Source organism: Haemorhous mexicanus, chromosome 21 (assembly GCF_027477595.1).
Source record: "Haemorhous mexicanus isolate bHaeMex1 chromosome 21, bHaeMex1.pri, whole genome shotgun sequence".
NCBI lineage: Eukaryota > Metazoa > Chordata > Aves > Passeriformes > Fringillidae > Haemorhous > Haemorhous mexicanus.
This window is the reverse complement of record NC_082361.1, coordinates 17,342-37,899: the sequence shown is the minus strand read 5'-3', so window position 1 is coordinate 37,899 and position 20,558 is coordinate 17,342. Positions and strand designations below refer to the sequence as shown.

Here is a 20,558-nt window from a genome sequence, read left to right as displayed (position 1 = left end):
AAAGTTCTCCCATTGCCAAAATGTTTTCCCATTTTCTCTAAACCATCAGTTATTCGTTGTGAAATTATTTGTTACAATCAGCACCTACCTGTAACTATCATTCTGCTTATTATATCTCACTAAAGCAAAAATATCTGCCGTACAGTTAAGGAAGTTAATCCAGCTCTAATAAAGCTCACAGGTATTTTAATAAACTTTTCTTTTCGCGCAGTACATTGAAGATTTAGTAAAGGTAAAACATATTAATCAAGTCAATGTAAATATATAAACAATTCTAGACTATATAGATTTTACTGTTTATAAAAGGGGTCCTATATGAAAATGTTGTTGCTTGATCAACAGTTTTAAAAATCAAGCTACTACCCCAGACACAGCATAAGACATACTACAGAAGTTTGTCTTTCTTGTACTTGATATATTTGTGATTAAAAATTTTTTAGTTGATAAAGCAGTACTGATACTGAACTTTGCTTATACCAAAGTTTCCACTGAAGAAAATATTCCAATGAAAATATTTAGCCAACAACTATAGGAAAAATGAGAGAATGATTTAAAGCGCAAGTTATACTAAGGCTGATGCTCTATTGTAGAGTTACATTGATGTGGTAAACAATTCTTCTCAGTATTTAGGTTGCTTCGATATGTAGAGATTTTTATTATTTTTTCAAACTTTGCTCATTTTCATTCACCCCTAGCAAGTGGGTTCTAGGAACATTTAGTCTGCCTGAGAACTAGGGGTGGAAGTCTTAAGCTTTGCGATAACTTTTTAAAACTCAGCAACAGAGTAGAGATGGAAAACAGAGTTTTCTTCTTTTCATTCATTTCCCCTCATTCCATTCCATCTAGTCTAACACACGCCAGGTTGGGGTCCACAGATTACTACTATTGTGACCCCACGGTAATTCCAAGAGATTGGCCGCTGGTTTTTGCAATCATATAGTCTTCAAAATCTTTTCAACCAGAAGTCTGAAAAACACAGACTGTTAAAAAACTGGAGAATATATGGTAAACGGTCTGAAAAATTTGACAAATACTGATCTAAAATACATAAATATTTAAAATAAACATCTAAACACTGAAAGACAATATTGAGTAAAATGCCAAAACTGAATGCCAAAAATAATTTACAAAACCAAGAGAAATGTATTTATAAATTTGCATTTTTTGAAAAGATTAGATTTGTGACATGATACAAATAAATGCTTTCAAGAAAATTATTTAAAACTCACATTCCTGCTTTTACCTTATCTTCTAAGGGATTTAACAAACACTGTTTGATGTTGCAGACTTGGAAACTCCTAGTCAAGAAGCTGAAGGTGAAGAATGCAAGAATGCAACTGTCTTTGTAAAATAATTTTCACTTCCATAAACAGCACAGAGGGAGGAATTCAGGACAGAATTAAAAGTAATATTGATCTTAAAAAAAAAAGAAAAAGCACTTGAAAATGTCGGGGAAAAGATACGTGTAAAATGAGAGCGAATCATGGATGGCTTGAATGCTGGAGAAGACTCTTCACCTTCCTGAAATATGATAGTGACAATGTCATTTCCAATATGTCGCTTCCTTTCTACCTGAAAAAAAAAGGAAAAAAAAGGAAAAAAAGAAAGAAGAGGCAGAAAAAGAGATAGATAGTGACTTACACGACATACATAAGTATCTTCGCAATTCTGTGACAGAATAAAACAATATTCCCAAACTGAACGCAGAAAAATTACAGTCAATATGACTGAGGACAATATAAAATCATTGCTTAACTATAAGCAAGTAAAACCAGCAATGACATGGTGCACACACAAGGTAGGTTCCAGAAGAATAGATCTTGCATACCTTTAGAAAAGCACTCATAGTTTCCATAATTAATATTAATGAATCTGGCATGGAAACTCTAGCATTCAAAAAAAGCAAATCTACCACTTGAAATAAAAGGACTAAACACTCTGGTGCTGAATTATTCTTAAAAAAATATATATATCCTGACTGGCCTCCATTTTCTTCAGTGATCTTGTCGTCAGTCCAAGCAAAAAGCGTGAGAAAACTGACATATGTCAGAATGCATAATAAGAATAAATGTAAGAATGCATAATCGATAATAAATCGAGTAATTTGTAAGTAATTTAGGTAAATCATTATAGATGTACCATATATACTAAACACATGTGCCTATGAAGTATTTTTTTATCATAAACACAAAGAAAGGCCTGAGCAATGAATGACAGCACATTCGAACAAGAACCCACCTAGTTAATCCATGGCAGTGTGACAGCACTTCTTTACAGTTACCAACCTTAACGTGCTCACAAGGGGAATTTCTTTCAAGCGACACTAATTGCTACTTAAGCAGGAGTTACACATTACACACGTGCATATTCCTACAATTCACACACAAGGCTAAGTTCCAGTTTTCCTAAAGTCTTTGAGCTAATAATTACAGCAGTGAAGCTCTTCAAGTCATCTGAACACCACACTTAATCACTTCTCAGTGAAGCAATTTAGATCTTCTTCACAAGTATCTTTTGTACCTTAATGGAGATGATAGGATGCATTATTTCTAATAAACATAACGAAAATTTCAGCATCAGGTAGGATATTGAGGAAAAAAAGTGCAAAAGTCTCAAGGTTTACACTTCTCAAATATTAACAGACAAGAATTCCTTTATTTCTTACAAAGTTTTGGAGTTTGTGATTTAACAAATAAATAGGGAAATAAAAAAGAGAGAACCATGTACCTGCTGCTTGTTCTCTCTAGAATATGGTAGCATGGTTGAAACATGGAACATAATTTCATGCCCTTGAAAAACTGTATAGATGGAACAGGTTCCTGTTGTATCATCTGCAAGGGAAGGCAACATTTTAAGGAGGAGTATCTCCTCTAAGTTTTCTGAAGATCGAAAGATACTTCAAGTCTTTCTACCAAATCTTCTTCAGTTATCCTTTTTTGCCAGATCCATTTTAGAAAATGTCCACACCACATGTTTCATGTGAGTCCAAACCCAAGTTTGCAACTAATCTGCATATTCACACTTAAAACCTATGACTCCTTTCACCCAGCCGCCTGAAATCACAGGGGTCTTCAAGCCACAATATCCTTCTATCATGAAGCAAGTAACACGTCAGGTTATTGTTCATCTCATTCCAACTTAAAATGAAACCGTTCGCCTTGATAATACCTTGATAATAATGTCATAACTGCATTCCATACCAGTGACTTAAGCTGACCTCACTCGTTCCTGGTGAAGTGGAGCATTTAGTACACATACAAGGAAGCCCGTGTTGGGATTTTTTCATAACCACAACATATACAATATGCACAATATGCAATAAGAAGAAACATTTCGAATGCAGCTCCACCCCCCTTTCATTGCTTCAGATAAGTTCTTACTTTTAGTGTCCAGTCCTCCTCTGTAGCCTGACCAGCCTTTCAAAGTAATTGTGTCACCCAAAAGACGCAAAAACCGTTGAAAGCTTTCACTTCCAGTTTCTACATGTGGGAGGGAGAAATGTTACCAAAAAAGCGCACCCATAGTAATAGAACATATCTCAAAAACGACCAAAATGAGGAAATGGGTCCTGCTTCTAGGACACAAGTTTCAGCTGAGTTAGTTTCCTTTCACATCTTCCAAGCCTACTGCCCTTCCAGAAACAGCACCCCAACCACGCAAGCATCATCACATGACATCAAACAGTGACCTCTTTTGCTAGCACCAGTGCTGTTCAAGTGCATAGGAGAATGTGATCATGCTGTAAAAGAGTGAAAGAACTAGAAGCATTGAGTTAATGAGTTGCCTGCTTCAAATGCCTTTTTTTTTCTAAAAGTTTATGTCACACAATCTATTTCTAGAAGAGAGATTTCACTCTCAAGTTGTAACAATAGGCTTCCTACTGCAACTGGTTACAGACACAGAAGGCCCTATGCTACAATTTTTCACCCAACACATGAAACCAAACTAAACAACTATTCATATAACCATTGCCTACCGCCCTGCTTCTAGCTGTAGGCACTATCTTGCTGTTTTTTAATTCAGATGAACAAAACAATTAAGGAGAAGGTGAAAAACTCACCATTACTGAACATTTCGTCATCTGTAAGCTGACCATCCTTAGCATAAAGGACTCCAAATTTAAAATTCACCGATCCCTGGGAAATAAAATTAAATATTGTATGATAGACAGTCAAACAGAAGACAGAAAAATTTGTTTCCTCTAAGGACTTTCGTGTATGTATCTTTGCATACATCCTACACATTAGAACATACACTTTATACCATCTCCTAATACATAATAATTTAACTTTAAACTTTGATAGCATAGTATATATAATAATAAAATTATTAACTAAAATTGGTGATCTATTATTATTAAGTTGGTGCTTGAAGTTATTTTTGCAGTCATGTTCAAAAAACATTAATTTTTTTTTTACTGCAATGAGCATTGATTACAAAGTCATCATAAGCCAATCAAAATGCAAAGCTGTATTTACTGGATGGGTCTGTGAGCTAGAAGTAGTTAGGTTTATACTTACCTCTTGCTCTTCAAGAACCAATAAATCCTGTAAACAAAAACAGTATCTTTAGCCCATTCATATTAAAGATCTACAAGGATGATGGTTTTATTTGTGTTTAAAAGTTTTGATTTAAAATGGCCAGTTCAATGGATAAAGACAGTTTAAGTAGTATTACATTATTATTACTATTAGCTGCTACTGGAATAAACAAACTAGTAGTATCTATACTTAATTGCTTATATTTACAGAAAATAATAAAGAAAAAGAAGCAAACAAAAAAAAGTCACTTCCTACCTTTTGTATCTCAGGATGAAAAATTTCTCTTGGGCTCTTCTCAAATTTATCAAGACTCATAGCACTGAAATGCAAATGAAGTAGTGCTTTCTAGAAGGGCAAGTACACATTTCAATGCCGAACCACCAACTGATGGCAGTTACAACGGTTACAAAATGAATCGTTCGAAGAGGCTCTGTTAAATGGAATGTTTTGTGGAACTGCCATTTCTTTCCCAAAATACTAACTTCCAACACTTCCTAAACTTCTTTTGTATTTTAAAAACAGAAATTAGTAAGACCCTGCGTGGAGATCAGGTTTAAATTTATTTCCTTATAAAGCACAGAGTTCTACTACATCACTCTTCACTTTGGCTCTAAACATAATCACAGTGAGCATTTTAGGAGGGCTCAATAACCAAGTCTATTTCTCTCTTTTTCTAGTTCTCTCTCTTCTTATATGATTCAAGGCAAGTCAAATGAAAAATGAGAAGTTCAGCATCAAATTCACACTTTTTCACTTTGGTCAAGAACAGACTTTAAAACCACTTTTTGCTGCCTTCAAGATTAAGACTTGCAAAACCATTTTTACAGGTTTTCTAGATTTATCATAAAAACCACAGAACGCAAGCTCTGAATTACAGGAAAAGGTATACAGGCAAATATCTAAACTGATAACTTATCCGTAAACACATACCTTAATATAGATTTCACTGATAATGTTTTTGTGGGACTGTAAGGGAGACATATTTTCTGAGTACCCTGTAAACAAGAAAAGCTAGGATATTTTACAGGACATACCAACTTTTTCAGCATATTCAATAGGATTAGTAATAAAAACAATTAAGTTAAAGAAGAAGGAAGAAAACCAAGGTATTTTTACTTAGCTATATCTACTGCTGATTTAAAGAAAAAAAAAGTCACGGGTGCTGCAAAAAAAAAAAAAAAGTGTACCATACATGCCTACAGTAGAATTTTAGAACAATTGCTTGGATAAAAGAATCTCATGGAACATTAAGTAGGAAAAAAGTGAAACCAGTATCAGACCTGCCTATTTTCTTACCATTGTACAAGAAAATCCTAAAAGCAGTATAAAGTCACTGCCCAAACTGATCGTAGGATGTAACCAATAACAATTTAGGCATCATTTCTTAAAAAAAAAACAGTTTAGTATAATGTTATCTGCAAATTTAGTTTAGTGTTATCTGCTGTGGTAGAATGCTATGTTCTTACGATACAAAATAAAAATATGTAATAAATGCCGGAATTCTGAAGAAAGAGGAAAAAGTGTCTGATAAACATATCCAGAACAAGCAAACAAAAAGTCAGAACAGCAGTCAAGTATTTGTTTCTTACTGTTTTTCTCCAAAGTATTGAATGGTATTGAGGAATGCGCTGGTTATTTTGGTCAGATAGTACAACAGACAGAAAGAAAGGGTTCTTCTCTGCGTCTGTACCTACATAATTTTGATGAACTGTTGGAAGAAAAACAAGCAGCACCATCAGTCATAAGGAAGACATAGCCACCCACTCATGCAGAATCAGAGAGACACCTGTAAACATACGCATTCATACGTAAAAGTATATAATTGTCTCCATAAATAACTACGTACTTATATACAGCTGTGTAAAAAAACCACCCAAAGAGATCGGTACAGTTTTCAAAGCCAAGAAGGATTTCAAAACATCCCTTTTCGGTAGCAGGGGTTTCACTCCTTACAGACACCCATCCTCTGTTTTCGCGTTAAAAACACATGAAGCGAGGACTTGTTTCACGTATAGGACAGAAAATGTTTTAATACTAAATTAACACCATATCTTTTTCCATATTGAAATAGTAACAGTTCAAAACTACAGAAACAGCAGCAGCATTTCTGCAAATTACATTTTCATTTGTCCAAATTCCAATCCATCCGCAAAAAAATATTTACCTTTCCCTAAAAAATACTTCAAGTACCATCTTGTATGATACTCCGGGTTTTCCAAATGCACATCCGTTCTGTGCCATGTACCCGGAGCATAGTCCGTATTCTGAAATAGAATTGGGAGACCGTTACATTAAATGCCAAGTGAAAAAAAAGATGACAAAATATTGGCAAAAACAAATAAAGAGTGAAATTTTAGCTGTACACTGCTACTTCAAAAGCAAGGATTTTTCGCAAAGCCAGTTGGTGTGTAGCTGAAATAAAAATTTCTACCTTTCATTTACCCTTTTTTCTAATTTCTCTGTGAGTAGATAAGTCTTGTCCTACTGTACCACTCTTACGGGTAATGTCTTAGAATGTCAGTGAAAAGTAGGTCTTTCAATGTGGAATTTGAAGACAAACATTTTTAAAACTTATATAAATTAATGCCTTCAGCTTTCATTTTCTCAGGTCTTCTCAAATTAATCCCCAAAGAAGTCTCCTTGGTAGACCAAAGCATGCCTTGGAAGTTCTTCAGTGCTGTTCCTCATAAATTAAGGTAAATTCCCAAGCATCCCTCAAGCACTTTCCCACTATGACTTAACATGCGAAGAAAAAGCCCATTCTCCATATTCATTCACCATGTGGCCGTCTACCACCCACTCTACGAATCTTTCTGTGATATGAGCTAATCAGCATTTGAACTGCATGAAACTGAACTAAAACGACAGAGGACCAAACACAACTCCCCAAAGAATCATCGCAGAATAGTTAGATTACTTTCAACTCTGCAGCCAGTGCTGATGCAAGCCAATGATCAGAAACAGTTCGCTGTTACTATTAGTTCAATGCACACTTTACCAAAAACTTAAAAGTATCTCTAGAACATGAGGTCTTCTTTCTTCCAATATTAAGATGGCATTTGATGAAAAAGTTGTGCAAAGGAAGATAAAACATGAGGTAAGTGGAAAGCTAATTGTCACTGGAGTAGTTGCAGGGACACACTGCGAGTTTAGCAGCAAGAAAGATGAAGGGAATTACTCTCCAAGGCTCCACTCAACCTCTTTCTCTCTTATTTAAAGATAAGCACAGCTGCCAAAAGACACCTAAGGGTCAAAAAAAATGAAGCCAAACCTCACCACACCAAGGAGCAAACTTTAAAGCACAGAGGTCAGCGTGAACATCATAGTACCAACAGGAAAGGAGAGATATGGAGCGATGAACCAGAGACCGGGAAGCATCATTCAGACATATTTTTCCCCTAACACGATCTAGTGAGCAAAAATGCTACCAAACCGAAACAAAATGCCAGAATTTTCAAAGTCCTCTTCCTTAGCAAATGACTGCAAATGCATCTTTTGTACGTGTAAAATAACTGAAGCCAAATAATTTTCTTCCGCATTCCATGAGTATTTTTGGGCACTTACCTCACCAGAGGAGCCATTTTCCACACGGAACCGTCCAGCTCTTTGAATGGCTCCATCAGCATCACTAGATATAAGCTATAAGAGAGTTTAACATAGAGCTTCTATTTCCAAAAATAGCCATATGATCAGCAATCAAAACTTACTACCATTTCTTTTTGTTCCAGGCATCATGACTCCCCACAGAGAAGGGATCAGTCTAGCTATTACCAATTTAAGTAAAGATTTTGAATGACCCCGTAAGAATTCCGAGACACGAATGAGATGCTGCTGTGGAAAACACGAAGCAGGAAAAGTTAAGTTTGAAACATTTAGAAATTTGAAAGGGCAACAAGAACCTTTAAACATCTGTGCTCCAAAAATGACACACTTTCATAAAATGCTAGCAGAATTTATAAGAAAAACAACCAAGAAACAAGACCATTCATGTGAACTTACTGTGAATTAATAATTATAAATAACTTCTTATTTTCCAGCAAAAGACTTGAAGTACTAGGAATGAAAGAGCCTCTTACCAGAAAACAGTTTATTTGCATTTTTTGATTAAAACACATCTTTTATGGTAGAACATATGGAAAGAAGAGAAAGGAACCTGGCGTTCCCGTAATGCAACTTCCAGCAACTAGGCCACCATTTTACATCCAATTTACATACACGTTAGTAAATATACTACCCAAGAACTCCAAAATTACAACTATAGTTCGTAGAAGACTTGGGATTTCAGTAACAGAACTGGAGATCATTTTCCTAACTCCTCCTCACTTTTGTTATCCTACAGCAAATTTATGTAATTTCATTATGACCTTGTAATCAGAATGACACTGCTGACATATCTTCACAATGCAGAAGAAATTGATATAAGAAAAACGTAGTGCCAACTTAATCTCTGAATTTCAATCAAAGGCAGAATAACCGACTGATTCTAGGGAACCGCTTTCAAAATCCTAATTCTGACTAGGTCGTTCAGTTTTCAGCCTTCTCCCGCTACTATGAGTCGTGTACGTATAAAATTACATACACATGTACGTACACACGTGGGCACGTACACAGTTTATAGCTTACATGATTGCTAGTACTTCATTAAATGCTAGCCTAATATTTGGCCAGCTTCAGTTTCTAAGAGGAAAAAAGGCTCAGTTTCCATCTGCAGGTAAACACAGTATTTACATAAAGCTTCCTTTCCTGTTACAATGTAAAATTAATTAATAAGGTAATAAAAAGATCTCCTATCACAGGTCTGATATATATCTATTCAGAAGCCACTTTATATTAGCTTAAAACTTTCAAGTCTAGCTGAGAACGCACATTTTCCAAACTAGATCCAATTCTCTCACTTGGAAAAGAAAAGGATTAGAGCTCTGCATTATAAGCTGATAAAATGAAGGACAGGCTACGTATACTTACAAGCTCCACAGACCCGTAATGCTTTCTGCTAAACTCTCCGCGTCTGCAACCCAGATCTTCAGAGACGGAGCTGGAATAGAAACGCTTCATCAGTCAACTAGCCTTACATTTCCTGCAATGCTATACCCTGCCATTAAAAAAAGATCATTTCTGCCAAACAGGGTTCACAGCACAAACGCATTGCTGCAGGGAACACTTCTTACAGCACGCACAATCTCTAGCAGCCATTGCAGTCTGGCTTTCACGTTACTCCCAAAGCTAATGTCCAGGTCCTGACTGGAAACAAAAGCTATGATTAAATTACTAAGCCATGACGCAATCAGAGTTCCAAAGCAGGTGGTGGCTCATAACCATGTTTGAAAAGTAACCTTAATCCCTCAAAGAGGACAACTGCACTATACAGCTCAGTAAGACCACATTTAGTAGGTTGCTACTGATTTTTTTTCAGTCTTTTTTCAGCCTACACACAATGAGAAAAGAAACCAGAACTTGAACGTAAGAGCATGAGGAAACAACAGCATTTCAGAGGTTTCCCTCCACCGCCCTAAAGATAGCAAACACAAGTAATCCAAGAACATGAAATTCAAAATCCGCCTGCATTACCAACCTCGTACCATCGTATCACATTACTCGCCACCCCTTCACGAACTACATTCCACTAATTTGAAGACAGACTGCCTGCCCACAAACCACACCCTTTCGTATCAAAAGCATTTTTCTGACAGCACTCTCAATAATTTATAAAACAGGAGTATACCTGAGCTATTGATTAAAACAAGACTGCTTTAATATTGTCATTTGTGTCCCAATTCAAACTACCTAAAACATACCTAAACTCCAAACACACTAGCGGTCCTTTAACAAATCAGAATTATACCCAAGAGCAAATCTCTGCTCCTTCTAAACCTAACTACTTTATATCACATGTCACCTTCTTCATATCTTGTAATTAAAGCATAATCTCACATCAACATAAATGCTTACCATAAATGGTAACCTCATAAATATTAGGCTTCAACTTAGGCACAGGTAAGATTCACATTATCATGTAATTTGCCTAAGCACCTGTACTCCCTAACGAATTCCTGTGCCTGCATACCTTTTTGGCTCTCCAATCTCGGTCACCACTAAGATTTGTACTCTCTGACATATTGCATGTGCTAACTTAAAAAATACACTGTGATTAAAATCAGCTGCTCATAATAGTTTTCTTCATCGAATTACATCCTTCCTCAGTCCTGATCTATGTAGGAAAAACAGCTGCTCCAGTTACGACACTTTTACAGTAGTTTTCATCTTATTAAGATGAACTGCCAGCACTGAGGAGGTTAGTTCACCAGTGCTTCACATTAGTTTGGCTTAATAATTTTAAATTTACTTACACTGCAAAGTTTTTAAATACAGATGCACCTTTATTCATATTAATACAACTAACTAGCTTCCGTGCATTTGTACAGCATCTACACAGTATACTACACCTCCCTCCCCCATTTTTCTGAAAACATAGGTGCAGTTGTATAAATGAACAGTAACGATGAAGGCGAGAGAGGACTAGCTTCTTCCGTTTCAACGGAAGCTCCTACAAAACAGTCCTGAAAGTTGAACAACGAAGCCAAATTAAACGCATTTGCTAATCTAAACACGGACGCTTTTTGGATCCTAGCGTCAAATGACAAGTTTCGTCTTTCAGAAGTTCGACACTAGAAAGCATTCTACTTGGGGGTCGGGAGGGTAGTGGCAGAAGGGGGTGAGTTTGCAGATTGCACCTGTGTGATCAGAAAGATATAGCCTGCATGCCCCTTGGGCTTGCCATCCTTCTTGCCATCTACACGTTCACTCGCGCTATCTGTTTTCGTTTAAGGAAAAAGTCACAAGCACTAACGCAGTCAGCAGTCGCGTAATTCCACTGATATCACAGTGCAATCTCCTTGCAACGCTGAACACGCTCAGACACCGACTCTGAAGACGCTCGTCCGACTCCGCCCACACCACCTGCAGCAGCCTAAGGGAGACGGCTGCAGCTCGGGGGCTCCTGCGCCTCCTCTAGCCCGAGGGCCAACCGCCCCACGCCGCGGGAGCGTCCGACGCCGCACGCCCGGGCGGCCCCTCCAGCCCCCGGTCCGCGGAAGCAAAGCACCGCCTCCCACTCCGCCATCGGAGCACGCCCCGCCCCACCCCACCCGAGCTTAGCCCCCGCCACCGGTACCGCTGGGTGAGGCCGAGGAACCGGGTAGGTGCCCCTTCCGCGCTGCTCAGCTCCATGCGGGCGGCCAGACGGAGGCTTCACCCCTCCAGCGTCGCTCCCGCGGCTCCGTCCCGCGCGGGAGAGGCGCCGGGAGCTCCCCGCGCACATCCCGCTACCCCGGTGCACGACCCCGCGCATCCGCCCCGGCCCGCCAACCAGTCATATGCCGCGTCGGGTGCTGCGTCAGCCGCTGCGCCGTCAGCAGGGCCTGCCGGGAGTTGTAGTCTCGGGCTGAAAGCCACCGGTCCGTCCCCCGCCGCCGGGAGCTGCAGTCCCTTGAAGCGATCGAACGGGTTCTTCGCTCCTGTACGGAGAGGGACCTTAGTCAGCACCGCCCCTCCCAAATGTCTTTCTTTCTTTTTCACTCCAACTCTTTTTTTTTTTCACTCTATTTCTCACTCCCTTTTTCACTCTCACCCGTTTCCTTTTTCACTGTCTTTCTCTCTTTAACTCTCTTTTTTTCTCTGACCTTTTTTAATTCTTTCTTTCTCTCTTTTCCTATCTGTATTTCTAACGTTATTTCCCCTTCTAGCTTTAGAATAAAAAAGCAGCAGTAGAAATTTTCAGGCTCCCTGGGAGTAAAAAAACCCCACTTACTATAATGATTTAAAGAAAACTATTTATTCCTTGGGAGCCTGAAAGTTTCTACTGCTGCACCAGACATATAGCTTTCATTCCTTTTAATATACACTTTATAGGGCCCCAATTACTACTCCAGCTGTCAGTAACCACTAGCAATAGCCATTAACCACATCATCTGTACTTTCATCTATATCACCAGTCAAATAATGACACAACTAAGAGGTAACTGCATCATGATTACGTACTTCCATAAATGGGCAATCCATCACCACAGCTACCAGTCACCACCAAGCCCATCTCTCACAAAAACCCCGCCGCCGCCACTGCGTCCCGCGCCACACCCATCTCCTGCCAACCCGAAAGCCACCCCCTGCCGGCGAACAGGGGAAAAACAGTTTTCTGTTTTTCTGCTCCAAGTAGTTGTAGCAAAAAAGAAAGTGTTATTATTTCTCAGAAGAGTTTTCTTCTATAACGAGCCCTTTACTCCCCTTGAATTTAAGTCAGAGGAGTCAAAACAGCTGCAGCTGCTCTGAGGGCCTTTATACCCAGTGGGATTTGCCCCCTCCCTTTTCCCGGGCATCGTGGGAACGAGAGGCGGGCACAATCAGGGGTATATTAACCCCAGCCTTTGCTAAGGGGCTTCATTCCCTCTAAGGGGTGTGCTAGGATAGGAGGTCTCCTCTCACTGCAGAGAAGAGACTCTTTCAGCCTATCTCAGCTTGTTTTCAGCAGGTGCTTCTGGGTATCTAAAGCAGCAGCAGCAGCTTTGAAGATACTGTGAAGCAAACAGCATTGATTACAGGGAGTATTTAAGTTTACATTTTTGGGTTTTGTGTTTAGGGGCGGTAAAGTGCATTTTTAATTATGGTTTTGTTGTTGTGTGGGTTTTTTTTTTTTCTAGGAAGACTGCAGCTTGCAGAAATTCCAGGTTGTTTTAAATACAACTTTTCTTTCAGCAGATCCATCCTATCACAAGAGGGATCTGCCTAGTGTACAAGATGATGTTTGAAGATGAGGCTTCAGATGAGTTGAGGATTGTGACTAGGAGCGGGAGGGTGAGCAGGTATCAGGTTAGGGGTTATTGGGGTTGAGGGTTAAGGCAGCAGCAGGAGAAACGGTGTCTATTTCAGGGTCACCCCTAACCTCCCCCTCAAGGCTTTTCAGAAGCATAGCAGAGGCATTCACATGCCTTACAGCCCACAAGGTCACTCATTGCAATCTCAGGAATGCCATTTAACCTTGCCTTTCTCTAACGCAGGTGCTACTCATAATAATGGCTGCAGCCTTGGAATCGGGATGAACCTGGAGAATCAAGGACCCAGGCACACTCAGGAGAGGGCAGGTAGCTGACTTGCTGGGATGCGGCCGACATAACACTGAACTCATACATTGGTTTTGGTTTTCTTTATTGTAGCTGACCGAGAGGCTAAGAGGCGATCACGGGGCCCTCAGAGGCAGACTCGTTTCAGGTCCAATGTGGATTCACATCACCGATCATCCAAAAGATAAGTCAGGAGCCACAGCCGGTAGATGGGAGGATAGGAGAGTACAGGGTTGGAAATTCCTGGAACGGATGTAAAAATTAGTAGAGGGTAAAAGGATGTCCTCTAAGAGGCCTCTTAGAACAGCTAAAGAGAGAGGCTCTACTTTTGATCGCAGCTGTCGGGTGCGCAGTGCAGAACAGTTCCGGTCTGTGTCGTGTTGTCCGGTGTACCGTGTTACCTAGTGTGTCTTTGGGGTCCTTTGATCAGATAGCTCTGCCTTTTCCTCTCGAGGCTCTTACTACAAGCATCAGCCGTCATCTCTAGGTTTTCAAACGCTCGTACTTCTCGGCACAATGCTGACATCTTTCGTTCCTTCACCGGCAGGCTCGGCCCTGTCCAAGTCACGTCTCAGACGCATCGAGTCAGATGTTTTTTGAGGCTTTGTTTTGCGGCGTATCGCCATCCATCCTTTCCAGCCCGAGTCGTAACGCTCGGGGCCTTATAACATTGTATGCTACGGAGGGCATTCCAAACGTAGCATCATCTCACAGCCACCTCGATCATCGTGACCGACAGTTCTTCTAACAGGCCACTCTGTTCCAGTCTTTTCTTCTGCTCCTTAGACGAGCCTCCTCCATCTACCATCACCTTAGCATCAGTCATCTCTTTTGGCATCCTCTCGGTCCTTGCCATTATTAATCTTGCCAGGAACTCTTCTCTCATCCTTGCGTCACACCGTTTCTAGCATAATGTGTCGTGTCTAACGTCCTCTTGTTCGTCACGTTCCGTGTCACGGGTGTCCGCACGTATTTGTGCCGGAGCTGCTCTGCCCTGTGCAATAGGACGAGTCCTATTGCGAGCCCCGCATAGCCCGGTGCAATAGGACGAGTCCCGGGGACTTGCAGTTAGTGAGGTGTTGTTGGAGTCTAGATGATATTCCTAGATTGACACAAGATGTTTGGAGCCGTGAAGTTGCCCTGCAGCCCTTTGACTTTAGTCCTCACTTTCTTTCAGATGCAGAAGGATGAAATCCAGGGAAAAATCCATCCACCCACCCTGGGTGAGGAGGTTCTGCCGAGCAGGTCAGTCAGTCACCGTTTGTCTCTGCCGGGGGAGTGTGAAGCGTGAGTCTGTTACAGCACCGTTCTTTTTATTTTCAGGAAGTAAAGCCGGATATCAGCAGTCAAGGTGAGGTGGGCAAGGTGAGCATTGAGCGGTGTACAGGAGCAGTTGTTATTGCTCAAGTCTCACTTTCTGGTGCAACTCTAAGCATCCGTTCTCGTTTGTGCGCTTTAGGCGATCCGCTCGGAGTACGTCCGGGCCCCGTCACCGACCGGCCGACGCGCTGGGTTTGCTGCACCCGTGAGCCCTCTGGAAGTATTACGGGACTCGGGGACGAAGCCTCTGCCTTTTCTATTTAAAGGTGTCACCCGGGTAGTCTTTGGCAACGGCCGAGGAGTAGCGGTGAGTCGGGGAAGTAGGGAGGAGGAGCGAGGCTCCACTCAGGTTTCAGCAACGCCACATCACCTCGTCTCCTCTTAACCCAGGCGTGCCCCGCGAGGACGGCGTAAGCCTCCGAGCGCGGCCGAAGCGTGCGGCCCGAGGAGCCGGGCATTCTTAGGAGAACGGTGAGTAGCAGAATTATTGGGTTTTGGCCGCTGTGCTGCCGAGATCACGCATTGATGTTTGGTTTCCTTTAATGCAGCCGACTAAGAAACAACAGGAAGTTGTTGAACAACAGTGCCAGCGGGAACTTCCCAGATGTCGAGGCCGCCTTCTTGTGCACCTGACACGGACCGGCATCCCCAAATGTCTGAGAGATAAGTAGAGAGCTATGACCCACAGAGGGGACAAAAGTGGGGTGCTGGGCAGGGACCCACCAGGAGGAGTTTTTGAGTCCGCTTTGGAGACGGAGGTGTATGTGAAGTGTCCTCTTAGGTTACATAAAAGGAAAGTGTCATTCTTGATCAGAGTGCTGAGGTGCACAGGGCAGAGCAGTCCCGGTGTGTATTGTGTCACTTGTCTATCGTGTCTTATGTGTCGTTTGGGTATCCTCTGTCACATGTCTTTCACCTTAGGCCTTTGAGGGACCTACCAGAAACCATTCTTGGCATCTGTGATCTGCATTCTTTATTCTGGCACCAATGCCATAGAACTTTTGACTTAGGAGCTCAGACTCGCATCTCTACTTTAGAAGCATCCACTTAGATGTCTTTTCAGGTCTTGTTCCGAGCTGTACGGACAGCCGCACCCCACAAGGATCCATTACGGCAGGTTAGGACTTGTCAGAATGCGAGCTTAGGCAGAGGATTCTGACCGTAGGATTCCCAGGCATCCATCTTGGCAGTTCTTGGAATAAATCATTCAGTTAGCATCTTCTTCCTCCAGGCTTCTCTGAGCCTCATCAGCTCTCCGTCGGTCTCACCTCGGTCATCTCATTCTGCATTCTCTCGGTCCTTGCAGTCATTCCTCTTGCCAAGAGATTTCTGCCTGTGTGTTGTGTCCCCGTTGTTTGTCACGTCCCGTCCTGTGTCACGGGTGCCTGCACGCATTTGTGCCGTAGCTGCTCTGCCCTGCTGCATAGCCTGGTGCAGTAGAAGTCCCGGGGCCTTGAAGTTTGTCATGTGGGGTGTGGTTGGACTCTAGATGGCATTTGTAGATGGACACAAGATGTCTGGAGCTCTGCAAGTTAAGTGATCCTGCAACAGTTTGACTATTGTCCTACCTTTTGTTTCAGCTTCAGATGGATTAAATCTGTGCCAGAGGGCCCTATCCTGGGTGAGGTGGTCCCCTGAGCAGGTCAGTCACTGTTTATCTCTGCAGCAGAAGTGTAAATGGTGACTGTGTTACAGCAGTGTTCTTTGGGTTTTTTTTTTTTTTTTTTGGTGGTTTTTTTTTTTTTTTTTAGGAAGTCAAGGCAGAGAGCCGCAGTCAAGGCCAAGTGGTCAAGGTGAGTATTGAGTAGTGTACAGAAGCAGTTATTGCTCAAGTCTCAGGTTCTGGTGCAGCTCTAAGCATTCATTCCTGTTTGTGCACTTTAGGCAATCGACTCAGCGTACATCCAGCCCCCGTCACCAACCGGCCGATGCACCGGGTTTCCTGCAAATGCAAGTCCTGTGGAAGTATTACAGGAGTCTGTGATGGTGAAGCCTTCAACTTTCCTATTTCATGGTCCCATCCTGGCAGCCCTCAGGAACGGCTGAGGAGTTGTGGTGAGTGGAGGAGGCAGGGAGGAGGAGGGAGGCTCCACTCAGGTCCCAGCAATGATAAATCACCTTGTCTCCACTTAACCCAGCTGCACCCCGCAACAATGGCGATGGCCTCCAAGCAAGCCTGAAGCGTGTGGCCCGAGGACCTGGGCGTTCTTAGGGGAGGGGTGAGTAGCAATACTGTCATGTTTTGGCCACCGTGCTGCTGAGATTATGCACTGACGTTTGGTTTCCTTTCTCCTGGCAGACTGAGAGACAACAGCCTGGTGTCAGCAGGGACTTCCCAGACGGTGCGTCCGCTTTCCTTCGCACGGATCGGCACGCCCACCTGTCCGAGAGATAAGTAGAGGGCTGTGACCCGCAGAGGGGAGGAAAGGGGGGTCTGGGTCACGACTCAAGATGAGGGGATTTTGATTTGGCTTTGGAGATGGGGATGTCCAAGTAATGCCCCCTTAGGACATGTACGGGGAAAGTATCACTTTTGATCAGAGTGCCAAGGTGCACAGGGCAGAGCAGGTCCGGTGTGTATTGTGTCACTTGTCTATCGTGCATTCTGTGTGTTTGTATATGTCATGACTTTTTCCTCGGGCCTTTGAGGGGCCTATCAGAAACCATTCTTGGCATCTGTGATCTGCATTCTTTATTCTGGCACCAATGCCATAGAACTTTTGACTTAGGAGCTCAGACTGCCATCAGACTCGCATCTCTTCTTTAGAAGCATCCACTTAGATGTCTTTTCAGGTCTTGTTCCGAGCTGTACGGACAGCCGCGCCCCACAAGGATCCATTACGGCAGGTTAGGACTTGTCAGAATGTGAGCTCTAAGCAGAGGATTCTGACCGTAGGATTCCCAGGCATCCATCTTGGCAGTTCTTGGAATAAATCATTCAGTTAGCATCTTCTTCCTCCAGGCTTCTCTGAGCCTCATCAGCTCTCCATCGGTCTCACCTCGGTCATCTCATTCTGCATTCTCTCGGTCCTTGCAGTCATTTTCCTTGCCAAGAGATTTCTGTCCGTGTTGTGTCCCCCTTGTTTGTCACGTCCCGTCCTGTGTCACGGGTGCCTGCACGCATTTGTGCCGGAGCCGCTCTGCCCTGTCGCATAGCCTGGTGCAATAGGAGTAGTCCCGGGGCCTTGAAGTTGGTAATGTGCGGTGTGGTTGGACTCTAGATGGGCACAAGATGTCTGGAGCTCTGCAGGTCAAGTTATCTTTCAACAGTTTGACTATTGTCCTAACTTTTCTTTCAGATTCATATGGATCAAATCTGTCCCAGAGGGCTCTATCCTGGGTGCAGGCATCCTCCTGAGCAGGTCAGTCACTCACTGTCTCTGCAGCAGAAGAGTAAATGTTGACTCTGTTACAGCACTGTTCTTTGTCATTCTTTTTAGGAAGTCAAGGCATAGAGCCGCAGTCAAGGCCAAGTGGGCAAGGTGAGCATTGAGCAGTGTACAGGAGCAGTTGTTATTGCTCAAGTCTCAGGTTCTGGTGCAGCTCTAAGCATTCATTCCTGTTTGTGCATTTTAGGCAATCGACTCAGCGTACATCCAGCCCCCGTCACCTGCCGGCCGAGGCACCAGGTTTCCTGCAAATGCAAGTCCTGTGGAAGTATTAGAGGAGTCTGTGATGATGAAGCCTTCAACTTTTCTATTTCATGGTCCCATCCTGGCAGCCCTCAGGAACGGCTGAGGAGTTGTGGTGAGTGGAGGAGGCAGGGAGGAGGAGGGAGGCTCCGCTCAGGTCCCGGCAATGATAAATCACCTTGTCTCCACTTAACCCAGCTGCACCCTGCAACAATGGCAATGGCCTCCAAGCAAGCCTGAAGCGTGTTGCCCGAGGACCTGGGCGTTCTTAGGAGAGGGGTGAGTAGCAATACTGTCATGTTTTGGCCACCGTGCTGCTGAGATTATGCACTGACGTTTGGTTTCCTTTCTCCTGGCAGACTAAGAGACAACAGCCCGGTGTCAGCAGGGACTTCCCAGACGGTGCGTCCGCTTTCCTTCGCACGGATCGGCACGCCAACCTGTCCGAGAGATAAGTAGCGGGCTGTGACCCGCAGAGGGGAGGAAAGGGGGGTCTGGGTCACGACTCAAGGTGAGGGGATTTTGATTTGGCTTTGGAGATGGGGATGTCCAAGCAGTGGCCCCTTAGGCCCTGTAAAGGGAAAATGTCACTTTTGATCAGAGTGCCAAGGTGCACAGGGCAGAGCAGGTCCGGTGTGTATCGTGTCACTTGTCTATTGTGCATTCTCTGTGTTTGGATATGTCATGTCTATTACCTCAGGCCTTTGAGGGGCCTATCAGAAACCATTCTTGGCATCTGTGATCTGCATTCTTTATTCTGGCACCAATGCCATAGAACTTCTGACTTAGGAGCTCAGACTGCCATCAGACTCGCATCTCTTCTTTAGAAGCATCCAGTCAGATGTCTTCTCAGGTCTTGTTCTGAGCTGTACGGACAGCTGCGCCCCACAAGGATCCATTACGGCAGGTTAGGACTTGTCAGAATGCGAGGTTAGACAGTGGATTCTGACCATAGGATTCCCAGGCATCCATCTTGGCAGTTCTTGGAATTAATCATTCAGTTAGCATCTTCTTCCTCCAGGCTTCTCTGAGCCTCATCAGCCCTGCATCGGTCTCACCTCGGTCATCTCATTCTGCATTCTCTCGGTCCTTGCAGTCATTTTCCTTGCCAAGAGATTTCTGTCCGTGTTGTGTCCCCCTTGTTTGTCACGTCCCGTCCTGTGTCACGGGTGTCTGCACGCATTTGTGCCAGAGCTGCTCTGCCCTGCCGCATAGCCTGGTGCGATAGGAGAAGTCCCGGGGCCTTGTAGTTTGTAATGTGGAGTGTGGTTGGACTCTAGATGGCATTTGTAGATGGACACAAGATGTCTGGAGCTCTGCAAGTTAAGTGATCCTGCAACACTGACTATTGTCCTACCTTTTGTTTCAGCTTCAGATGGATTAAATCTGTTCCAGATGGCCCCATCCCAGGTGAGGGAGTTCCCCTGAGTAGGTCAGGTACTCTTTGTGTCTGCAGCAGAAGTTTAAATGGTGACTCTGTTACAGCACTGTTCTTTGTCTTTTTTTTTTTTTTTTTTTTTTTTTTTTTTTTTTTTTTTTAGGAAGTCAAGGCAGAGAGCCACAGTCGAGGCCAAGTAGTCAAGGTGAGTATTGAGTAGTGTACAGAAGCAGTTATTGCTGAGGTCCCAGGTTGTGGTGCAGCTCTAAGCATTCATTCTCATTTGTGCACTTTAGGCAATCGACTCAGCGTACATCCAGCCCCTGTCACCTGCCAGCCGATGCACCGGGTTTCCTGCAAATGCAAGTCCTGTGGAAGTATTAGAGGAGTCTGTGATGATGAAGTCTTCAACTTTTCTATTTCATGGTCCCATCCTGGCAGCCCTCAGGAACGGCTGAGGAGTTGTGGTGAGTGGAGGAGGCAGGGAGGAGGAGGGAGGCTCCACTCAGGTCCCAGCAATGATAAATCACCTTGTCTCCACTTAACCCAGCTGCACCCCGCAACAATGGCGATG

General features: G+C 43.0%; 1 protein-coding gene across 3 annotated transcripts in view; it reads right to left on the bottom strand.

The window, feature by feature from the left end:
* GARNL3 (GTPase activating Rap/RanGAP domain like 3) overlaps positions 1-11,896 on the bottom strand; it is a 33,240-nt gene extending 21,344 nt beyond the window's left edge. The window contains exons 1-13 of one of the 3 annotated variants that reach the window (XM_059865353.1): positions 11,713-11,896; positions 9,507-9,576; positions 8,106-8,180; positions 6,706-6,805; positions 6,131-6,249; positions 5,472-5,536; positions 4,797-4,860; positions 4,521-4,547; positions 4,061-4,136; positions 3,381-3,479; positions 2,728-2,831; positions 1,464-1,572; positions 89-134 (exon numbers count right to left, since the gene is read on the bottom strand). In XM_059865353.1, coding sequence (XP_059721336.1) covers positions 89-134; positions 1,464-1,572; positions 2,728-2,831; positions 3,381-3,479; positions 4,061-4,136; positions 4,521-4,547; positions 4,797-4,860; positions 5,472-5,536; positions 6,131-6,249; positions 6,706-6,805; positions 8,106-8,180; positions 9,507-9,576; positions 11,713-11,768 — 1,010 coding nt within the window. In that variant the 5' untranslated portion in view covers positions 11,769-11,896. The remainder of the gene's footprint in view (positions 1-88; positions 135-1,463; positions 1,573-2,727; positions 2,832-3,380; positions 3,480-4,060; positions 4,137-4,520; positions 4,548-4,796; positions 4,861-5,471; positions 5,537-6,130; positions 6,250-6,705; positions 6,806-8,105; positions 8,181-9,506; positions 9,577-11,712) is intronic. The other 2 variants (XM_059865354.1, XM_059865355.1) reach the window with 2 other exon arrangements.
* Between the last annotated feature and the right edge of the window lie 8,662 nt (positions 11,897-20,558).